The 11,619-nt window shown below is 39.7% G+C and overlaps 1 protein-coding gene across 1 annotated transcript; it reads left to right on the forward strand.

Annotated features, from left to right (window-relative positions):
- Positions 1-1,076: 1,076 nt before the first annotated feature.
- LOC133530038 (tubulin beta-1 chain-like) lies at positions 1,077-10,680 on the forward strand. The gene is made up of 2 exons (XM_061867847.1): positions 1,077-1,236; positions 8,999-10,680. The coding sequence occupies exons 1-2, from the start codon at positions 1,180-1,182 to the stop codon at positions 10,286-10,288; spliced, it is 1,347 nt and encodes a 448-aa protein (XP_061723831.1). The 5' UTR covers positions 1,077-1,179; the 3' UTR covers positions 10,289-10,680.
- The last annotated feature ends 939 nt before the right edge of the window (positions 10,681-11,619 follow it).

Consider the following 11,619-nt stretch of genomic DNA (forward strand, 5'->3'; position numbering starts at 1 on the left):
TAAAAAAAATATATGATGTATGTGTGCATGATGTATTATGTGATAAGATGCAACCTTCCACCGAAAATTGGTTTGAACGAGATCAAGTAAGTACTTAAGTAGTTTTTTTTTAATACGTCATAAATGGTACGGAGCCCTTCATGGCCGAGTCCGACTCGCATTTGGTGTGTAAAAGTCATGCAATGATTTTTTCCAGGCTGCTTTGTGTTGTCGTTCCATGTTCCCTCACCACGCACTTCGCACATAGCCAATAAATAATATTATTCAAGAGATGTGCCTACACGTATGTGTTGTATTGACATTGGAAACAATATGAATCAACCAATTTCACGGCCATCGGGTGTCTCTGCTGTCTCCGGTTTTGACTGATGTTGGCGGAGCGGATACAATACGGAGGTTGTAGATGTTGTAGATTTACATTGCTACCAAGCAATATCGCGTATGCTTAAGGGTTTAGCCACTTCTAAGTACTTTGGAGGATAATTTCTCCCAATAGGTGGAGATATAGCAGCTAAAAAAAGTGTCTGTTATTTTAGACTATTCTCTAACTTATATCAAATAGGAGCCGGAGAGTTGGGCACCTTTCTTTGTTAGATATAGGGAAAGATAATGATCGATGAGAACATATCTAAATACCTACCCAATCTAATCATTGTAGTGTGTAATTCTAATTTAGAAATGGCCTTATTATTAGATCAAGTCAAACATTCCCTAAGACTCCCTCATGATTCACATAGGGGGTGGACTGCCGTCGAATCAAGAATAATGGTCTAACTAAACTAAATATACACGAATGATCCCATCCAATAAGAACCAAGCAAAAAACTAAACACTCAATGTCACACTCGACCACAAATACCACAATACCAGCAACTTGAGCTACTTAACTGTATTCCAATAAAACAAACGGAACAATATAACATCATATCCATATATAGAAAAGCAGAAGGAATCTCTCCATTTCGGCGCTACCAGCTGGCTAAGCAAACTGAAGTTAGCAGCGAAGCTAAGATGGCTGCCGCGCCAGCCAATCACAGCGCGCCGTTCAGACGCGGCGCGGAGGCGAAACTGGCCTCAAAAATCCCCACTGAGCCTGTCGACTGATCAAATCTTCGAGCAGTGCGCCGCGAGAGTCGCGTCTAGTGTTAGTTAATTTATTCCATTTTAAAAACATTAAATATGAGGGAAATCGTGCATATCCAAGCCGGCCAATGCGGCAACCAGATTGGAGCTAAGGTAATTCGCAGATGTTTTCTTATTTACGTTCATAACGGTTTTAGCGGAACTTGGATTTACATACAATTAAAATTTTAAGTTCTTAAGTTGTACTATAGTTCTCATGTGAAAGCGAAAAGGAGGTTGTTGTGAGGAAATTATGAGAACTCTCGAGTGAAGTGTCAACTTAGGACAGTTCGAAATTTGAATTTTCGCGTATACGCACGCGCGGTTAGGGTTGTCACACCCTTCGGCGCATGCCCAGACTTTATTATATTTTCTCGTTGTGTGAAAAAATACTCTTAAAGCTTAAGCTTTATATTAGTACCATAATATATGAGTAAATGATTTAGTTAGAGCTTTAGTAAAAACGAAGCATGAACACGGGTTAAATAACATTTATATTTTATATTACTGTTCAGTAAGAACCCAAAACAAATATCGTATACCTACCTATAACATAAGAATTACAATAAGCGCAAGTTTAAATAAAAAACTAAATCTACAAATAAATTAAAATTACATGACTTTATTTTATAGAGGTACCTAACAATAACAATAATTCTAGATGAAGGTGTTCTTACTGAGCTTATGAATTAAGTTGTAATATTATTTTATAATTAGATAACCAATAATACTTTTTTATTTACCATATATATGATATTGGTACCAAGAAATAATAAAATGACCAATACAACACAATAAAACTTCGATTATAATTCCAAAACGGGCAATGACTCAACGGTTGACGTGTTCTTTATCGCGCGCGAGTGAAATAAAAAAAACAACGATACGGCGGACTGAGATAACACATTTAATTTAATGACATAACATAGTCGTAAAGGTAAACCAGTTTCGGGAAGTATCTCGAATCAATAATGACTTGAATTCAGGTGTCTACATTGTACCGTACTTTTTAAAATAGTATTCTTAAATAATAACAGTAAAGTAATGGCAACTCGATTGTGACACCTCTGAAAATGCAGGGATCCGTAAGCTGCAGTGTCCGCTTATATCAGACGGGCTGTATACGTATATGTTGTACCTAGTATGACAAAATACCGTCAAGTTGGAGTATTTGGAACTCTTGAAATATTTTGTAGCTGTTAGAACCGTTTTGGGAATAAAACTCTTTTACAGTACATATGGGGCTACTTTATAGCACTAGTGCGAGAAGTAGCATATTACGTTACTGTGTCGAACATTTAAAGGGCCATATGTACTGTAAAACGTTGTACGATACATGTGCGAATAGGTAATTCGCAACTCGTGTCGACTTAAAACACTCCCTTCGGTCGTGTTTTAATTTATCGCCACTCGTTTCGAATTTCCTATTTTTCGCACTTGTATCGTAATGTACTATTTTATTATTGCAAAATAGTTAATAAATTTGTTTTATAGGGTGAAAAAGTTGTTTTTTAACACCTCGCGATAATACTGATACCCGAACAAGCGAAAGATCCCAAAGTTGAACCTCAAGCGGTGCAAGTGGTTCGAAAAGTGGAATCTTAAGCGTTTCGATTGTTTGAAGGCACGAGGGTTAAATAAATTTTACAGTACATATGGTGCTACTTTACCGCACTAGTGCGTAAATTAGCACATTATGTAACTATATCGAAAATGTAAAGGGTCATGTGTACTGTAAAACGTTGTACGATACATGTGCGAATAGGTAATTCGTAACTCGTGTCGATTTAAAACACTCCCTTCGGTCGTTTTAATTTATCGCCACTCGTTACGAATTTCCTATTTTTCGCACTTGTATAGTAAATAACTATTGCTATCGAGTGAAACAAAGTGTCAAACAGTACAATTCAGATCCAAATTAACGCTTTAATACCAATTCCGCCAGCCAATATTAGGAGATAACTCACAATTTGCATCAAATTACTTTGACAATCTTGGTCTTATGGGTAAAATGCTATTCTCATCCGTTTTTAAGAATAAAGAGCCTTTACGAGTTGGTGTGGTCAAAAATATTTTATTTTCAATATATTTTGAATCCAATATGAATCCAAATTTCTTTGCAGTAGTCCTTTCTGTCCTTAGAATCTTAATATTAATTTAAAGGGTTTTGGTTCCAAGTTTTATAATATTTGTAATGGCCTAGTGGGTAGTGACCCTGCCTATGAAGCCGATGGTCCCGGGTTCAAATCCTGGTAAGGGCATTTATTCGTGCGATGAGCACGGATATTTGTTCCTGAGTCATGGGTGTATTTCTATGAATTTAAGTATTTACATAGTATATATATCGTTGTCTAAGTACCCACAACACAAGCCTTATTGAGCTTACTGGAGGACTAAGTCAATTTGTGTAATCATGTCCTACTATTAAATAAAAACCGGCCAAGAGCATGTCGGGCCACGCTTAGTGTAGGGTTCCGTAGTTACTCTTCCGTCACAATAAGCTAAACTGGAGCTTAAAGTAGTAAATTGTTAACCAAGGGATGAAACGGTACCTTTCACGCGAGTTAAACAAATAGGCAAATTTGCATAATCAGTACCTAATTAAAGTAAGTCTTTTTACTATGAAGGGGAAACTTTTTGCGATAGCTCAAAAACAGCTAAACTGATCATGTCCGCTATAGTTTTCATTTAATGTCTTTCTTAAGCTCTACTTCCACGATTTTTTTTCATACACACATTTTTTTTTTCTTTCGGAGCGATTATCTCCGAATATATTCACTTTATCTAAAAATGTTTGTCGAAGACCCCTATTCGTTTTGAAAGACCTTTCCAACGATACCCCACACTGTAGGGTTGAAGCAAAAAAAAAATTCACCCCCACTTTACGTGTAGGGGAGGTACCCTCAAAAAAAATTAATTTTTAGATTTTATTGTACGACTTTGTCGGCTTTATTGATGTATATATCCATGCCGAATTTCAGCTTTCTAGCACTAACGACCACGGAGCAAAGCCTCGGACAGACAGACAGACAGACGGACATGGCGAAACTATAAGGGTTCCTAGTTGACTACGGAACCCTAAAAAACCGTTTTGTACCATTTTTTTTTCCTGAATAGGTGATTAGAAGCAAAGCGCCGGTGCTTAAGAAAATAGCATGGAAATGAGCTCAAGTGCGGCCATTAGGCTAAAACTTCATTATAATTTCACAAACGGCGCTGTTTCTACTCTGTTTATTTAAGCAATGCCGCTATTTTGTTTTTTATCTGTGTGAAGAGAATAATTATGTAGTTATAGTTTTCAGCCTAGGATTTAGTTTTCCCTATACAGTTGGTTTGTCCGTTTCTTTTCACCTTTTATGATTGTATTTAAATAATTATTTGATTGGAAAACATATAGAAGTAAAGAAGTTAGAAGACTTTAGCTTAGTTTTCTCTTCAATAGAATCTCTTTGAATTAAGTATTTAAATTTTTGGACTATCTACTTATTTCTTAGTGGTGGATTTAAGCAGTATCACATAGTCTACTTAGACTTCGATCTTTTGCAAAGTCAAATTCAGAATGTCTGAAATATGTTATCGTATGTTACTAAGGAATTATCTTTTTCGACCTTACGTAAGAAAAAACACACATTTTTTTTTATACTACGTCGGTGGCAAACAAGCATACGGCTCGCCTGATGGTAAGCAGTATCCGTAGCCTATGTACGCCTGCAACTCCAGAGGAGTTACATGCGCGTTGCCGACCCTAACCCCCTCCCACCCTCGTTGAGCTCTGGCAACTTTACTCACCGGCGGGAACACAACACTATGAATAGGGTCTAGTGTTATTTGGCTGCGATTTTCTGTAAGGTGGAGGTACTTCCCCAGTTGGGGTCTGCTCTAGATCTGGAATGACATCCGCTGTGCTGTGCCCTACTACACAGAGCGAGATGACATTCACAATGACCATACCTCTCTTAAAAAAAATAATTTGTCTTAAAAAAAACACATTATCAGTTAGTGGGTATGGCAATCAATTCCCACCGGCTTTCTATGTTTCAGATAGTTCACTGAACTCTTCTGCGCTTCGCAAATCAAACCAAAGCCAAATTGCCTACAAATGTTTTGGTGCGAAGTCACTGCATTCTACACATTGTTTCTGCAATATAGGTCACTAGCTGCATGCTGGCTAAGTGTTAATTGTTTGAATTGCACACAATTATCGGCTTTCGAGCCCGGGTGAAACCCGGGCGCAAGAACCATGCGATTTGCTTACCGGCCATTGGCTGATATCGATCTGCTAATTTACAAATTTCTCTTCGTTACAAAAGATTAATTGCTAGGAAATTGTATTCGATGATTCATAGAGTATGCAAAGTAGCAACGTAAGTCGGACCACGCTAACTCTGCGGTGTTAGTGTAGCGGTGTCACCCTAAACTTTACGCTGTGTTTATGTACTATGAGAATAATAATGGCACTGCCACACTTCAGGTCAAATTCGGTGCAGATTTAACTTAGACGGACTCTAGTGACCAAACTTAAAACGTTGCTCAGTCAAAGACATTATAAATTATGACATGACGTGACTTAAGCGATAATAAGAAAGAAACAGTTTTTTTTGACATAATTAAATACTAATAAAGTTCTTTTTTGACACTTCCGATAAAGTTAGCTCAAGAAATTGACTTTTATTCCTTGCTCAGAATCTGATAGCTTATATTATAGAGTTGTCAATCACGTATTATGAAGGAATCATTATTTAGTATCTATAGTTACCTACATAATGTTATAATCTGATGGGCATTTTCGTTGCATAAGCATGCCTAATGCATCATCACGTACGACACTTTACGAGTAACTTGATTTCAATCTAAGCAAATTAAAGAGACAATGAACATTAAGTTGATTTATCACATTAGGACGACTGTATGTGTAATCAATTTCAATTGAGGACGGCTTTATAACAATTTATTTAATTTTCTTTATGAGGCCTTCCCACTCATCTTTCACAAGAATATAAAATTAATTGCCTCTTAAGGGCATTTCAATTTATGTCTGTAGAGGTCAGTAAGAGATACGAAATTTAACTGTGAACAGCTGTAGCTGAACTGAAAATCGTTTATTGACTAGTAAAATTATATCATATATCGTATTCATACATTATTAAACCTTTTGCCTGTATGAGTATCCTAGAGATCCTGACCAAATTTTTAGTCAAATATTAAGCATTTTATCGAGAACGTTTGTTTCTGCTCTATACAGCCAATCTTTGTTAAACATAAGATTTTTGACACACATATCAAAGGTAATATTGTATTGGTGTTTTCTATTCATTTGGCTAGGCCCCAGGAAATTTTTACCAAATTCAAACGGCAAAATAAGGAAGACATGTACCTGTTACCTATTAAATTCACAAAGTCATTCTACACGAGTCGTAATGTAATAAAAGAGAAACCGTCTCTGAATGGCGGTAACGGGTCAATCAATAAGCTGGTGTGGTTTGAATGTTATCCGCATTTGTATTTCATTGCGTTACGGTACAATGATGGATTCAAATTTATTGCCCTTAATTGATCGTCTGTTTTTACTTTGATGTTGCATTTAAATTCAAAGCTGGCACAAATTCCTCCCTGCCGATGGCTTTAAACAAACTAATGCTAAATTAAGAGCATGCAACATTGAGCACATGGCAGTGTGCACACTATATGGATCTTAAATTCAAGCAATGGTTAGGACGGTATGGAAAGCAACAACTTTTCTTTTTTTTACCATTCTGACAATATACTACGCCTTTGTGTGAAAGATAAAATTACAATAGACACATAGACTGAACTTCACTCATTGTTTTCGAAGTCGTATGAATAATGAATAAAATTAAAGATGAAAACTATCCCATGAATATTCTTTGCGTAGACTATGCGTTCACTTTACTAAGAATAAGAACGTGAATCAGTAATCATGAAACGCCTTGGAATCTCTTCGCAGAAAGATGGTAGTTGCATTCAATTAACACCTACAATACAAGCTGTGTCAATACTTTACATTCTGTTTACGTAATATTAACATGAGTAAGGTCTTGTCCAACTTATACTTAGTTTAAATTTAGTTTTTCAAATAAAACCTCAACAAAGTACGAGTATTAGTCACAGTGGGTTGAGATTTCAGCGATTTTAATACAGAGAACAAAGCTGTACTGAACTGCGTATGAGGTTACGGGTAATTTGACGGCATGATTGCTGTAGGAAACAAAGGTGGAACACCATGATGATTCAAGCGGCTTTTCTACTCCGCCGAGCACAATATTTGACGCTGATTTGTTAGAACAATTATGATTTGATGTCCGACTACTTTAGAAGGTGTTAGGGACCGTATTGATTTCACGTAGCCAGATGTAAGTACATAGTTTGATTTCATATAGTCTGGCTTTAATAGGAGTTTTCTCATGATAATCTGCGGTGTCTTATCAGCAGGCCGGTTTAGACGCAAGTTAAGGCTAGATAGCAACGGGCGTTGAACTCGCGGCCGATGACCAGAGTGTATAAATAGCCATCGACCGCCATAACGCAGAGTACACTCCAAATGCACTTACATGCTTGGTATTTTTGTCTCGAGAGCCCGATCCGTATTCAATTCGGGCATGAATTATTCAGTTTAATATTTAGCGGTTGCGGAGATGTTATTGTGGCAGGCAGGTGGTACAAAACACCTATTGTGCACTAGTCAGAACCGCGGTTTCCCTCGCAAGTGGCGCGCCGTTCACATGCCGCTTTCATCATACCTTCTCTTATCTAGTTACGACTAAGAAAGCAGCCTTTCGCGCTATCGACCAGCCTTTCACTTTTTGTTGTTATTAAAAATCATCAGTCATGTTTTGAAAGTCGATATTTTTACATGATGCTGTAATTAGGGTAATATCAGACGACTAAATCGACTAATTTATGCTTTAAAAGCATATTATAACTGTCTAAGGACTTTAAAAGATGACGTTTGTTTTCTCAGGGGTTGAATGGCAATTTAAATCTTATTTATTCATCGAATTATAGCCCTGAACCAAAAAGTCAGCCTCCGCATTAGTCAGTTCTCCTTATAAGGAGTTGTCAGAGCCAAGTCGCTCGCCTCAGCACACACCTACAGGATGACATCATAGCCATTGGCCCGATGAATTTTAATGCTCTTCGAACAGTTGCTATGTTCGACGCTTGACTTGAAACTGAGGCTTTTGTATCTGTCAAGGATTTCTACAATATTTAGTCTGCACATTACGTAAGCCAAAAACAGACACTTCATGACTTTTACGTCACTCTTTTCACTTGTTTTGACAATTGTTTTCCATAATGATTTTCGCGTGTTACTGTTGTTTTTTTTTTCAATTCAGAGCGAACATATGGTCACCTGAAATCAGGCCACGGTCTTAAAGGAATCGAAAACTGGTATTCGAATGCTAATGAGCTGAACCAGGCAAGACATTCTCTACTTATATGGAGGGATAAGCCGAATACGGAGGAGTCGTGGGCGTCGCCCGTCGGCAAGGCGACTAGCGCTATATCTCAGGCCATTGTCTTGCGTAATCGTCTGTACTGAAGTCATTAAAGATGTATCCTGTCCGCTATTTACGCGGTTCATTGAGCTTTATTGTAGCTGACAGCCTCTGAGTTATGCATTGTCTCACTTCCACTTTCAAACTGAATGGAACTTAAACAATAACGGAGGCTGCAAGTACTTAGCTCTCCCGAGATATCGCTTACTCGACACGCAACCGGTTCGAAAGTAGCATTGAGCCGAGACGCACTTACGATGCCCCGCTACGGCGCGGAGCTTTCGTGAAGGCATTTTAATCTACTGCATTCCGTGTGGCGCCCTATTCCGAAACTAACGGATTATCTCTCTCTTTTACAGTTCTGGGAGATCATCTCGGATGAGCACGGCATCGACCCCACCGGCGCCTACCATGGCGACTCGGACCTGCAGTTGGAGCGCATCAACGTATACTACAATGAGGCCTCCGGCGGCAAGTACGTGCCCCGCGCCATCCTGGTGGACTTGGAGCCCGGCACCATGGACTCTGTCCGCTCTGGACCATTCGGACAGATTTTCCGCCCCGATAACTTCGTGTTCGGACAGTCTGGCGCAGGCAACAACTGGGCCAAGGGTCACTACACTGAGGGAGCTGAACTCGTCGACTCGGTTCTTGACGTAGTGCGCAAAGAATCAGAATCTTGCGATTGCCTACAGGGCTTCCAGCTCACACACTCCCTCGGTGGCGGTACCGGATCTGGTATGGGCACACTCCTCATCTCCAAAATTCGTGAAGAGTACCCAGACAGAATAATGAACACATACTCCGTCGTCCCCTCGCCAAAAGTATCAGACACCGTCGTAGAACCCTACAACGCGACTCTCTCAGTCCACCAGCTCGTAGAGAACACAGACGAAACCTACTGCATTGACAACGAGGCCCTCTACGACATCTGCTTCCGCACGCTCAAACTTTCCACCCCCACGTATGGTGATCTCAACCACTTGGTGTCCCTCACAATGTCCGGTGTCACTACCTGCCTCAGATTCCCCGGTCAACTGAACGCTGATCTCAGAAAGTTGGCTGTCAACATGGTACCTTTCCCTCGTCTCCACTTCTTCATGCCCGGCTTCGCTCCTCTCACCTCCCGTGGAAGCAGACAATACCGCGCCCTGACCGTGCCCGAGCTGACGCAGCAGATGTTCGACGCCAAGAACATGATGGCGGCGTGCGACCCGCGCCACGGCCGCTACCTCACCGTGGCCGCCATCTTCCGCGGTCGCATGTCCATGAAGGAAGTCGACGAGCAGATGCTCAACATCCAGAACAAGAACTCGTCCTACTTCGTGGAATGGATCCCCAACAACGTGAAGACCGCCGTGTGCGACATCCCGCCCCGCGGTCTCAAGATGGCCGCCACCTTCATCGGCAACTCCACCGCCATCCAGGAGCTGTTCAAGCGCATCTCCGAGCAGTTCACGGCTATGTTCAGGCGCAAGGCTTTCTTGCATTGGTACACCGGCGAGGGCATGGACGAGATGGAGTTCACCGAGGCCGAGAGCAACATGAACGACCTGGTGTCGGAGTACCAACAGTACCAGGAGGCCACCGCCGACGAGGACGCCGAGTTCGACGAGGAGCAGGAGCAGGAGATCGACGACCACCACTAAACGTCGTATAGAAGGACTCGTTGCCTCGCGACAAAGTACATGCCATTATATCTCGCGTTACTTTTTGTGTAACATTAATGATTCCTATCTATTGAAAGACCTGCTTTCTAACTTTTAACAGAATGCACGTGTTAACAAATCCCGGTCATGACATGCGTGAATGTTTGCGATATCTGTATTGGTACAATACATTCCTGACTTTACCATTGAGATCTGAAACTAGTAAAAGGCTGATCTATTCCTTCCTGTAGACATCTTTATATATTAGTTTGGACTCCGTCCTCGGACGCTCTCCAAACGTGATGAATGACGGCTTCAATAACAGAAGTTTTATGATTAAAATTAGTTTGATCAATAATTTAATGTATATAATAAAGATTTTTATTTATTTACTTGCTTGTTTTCTTCACCTTGCTCTTTAAGAGTCATAAATAATATCTACACTAGGTATTAATAAAAATTAAGTCTATAAAATCATCCGATATACCGGTTATACAAGTTATACCTACTCACACAATCCTTGAGAAAAGGCGACACTACTATGCATGGAAACAAACAATATATGATACATATTACATAGTACCTACCTACGTCTACTCTTGAAAGTATGTCACGGCTATATAAGGAAGTAAATCCAACTGTTTACTACGACACCGCGCATAACTTAATGCATTAAGTGGAATACCGAATAGTTATAAAACGATACGACGAAATTCGCATGCCGATAACGTAGTACTTATTTTGACTCGTACTCCAAGCCTGACATCACTTACCTTGACTCTATATATAGAAATGCACTTATAAGATACGACCAGCGTAGATAGATCTCCGGACGCAATGCATGACCTCAGAATTCCAAGCAATTTAATCATCAACGTGAGGCTGGAAGGGTCTCTGTTGGTCGGTGATACAGTTTTCCTGTGATAACGACGTGATGTCAGAAGTCGTCGGTAAACAACTGGCCTTATGGCATCTCGAATGACATTGTACAAACATATTGATGACAGCACGCTTAGTTAGAACTGTGTACACCACATTATATTACAATTAGGTCACCTTATTTAATAGGTAAACAAGTGACAGCTGTTTGGGCTGTATTTATGAGCATAGAATAACAAAATTGCGCGAATGAAAACTGAATCAGCCTTTGTCCTCGTTTGCTACCAATCAAACCATGACCTCAGGGGCTATAAATAGGTAAATAAAATAATGAATAATTGTTGTTTATGTAAGTAAAGTGATAATAACGAAGTATCCTAGACATCATCAGAGGAAACCTATTCACCTTATCAGTCACCCGCCTGTAAATGAGCTACTTATAGATAATTATT

This window comes from Cydia pomonella, chromosome 22, assembly GCF_033807575.1.
Source record: "Cydia pomonella isolate Wapato2018A chromosome 22, ilCydPomo1, whole genome shotgun sequence".
In the NCBI taxonomy this organism is placed as follows: Eukaryota; Metazoa; Arthropoda; class Insecta; order Lepidoptera; family Tortricidae; genus Cydia; species Cydia pomonella.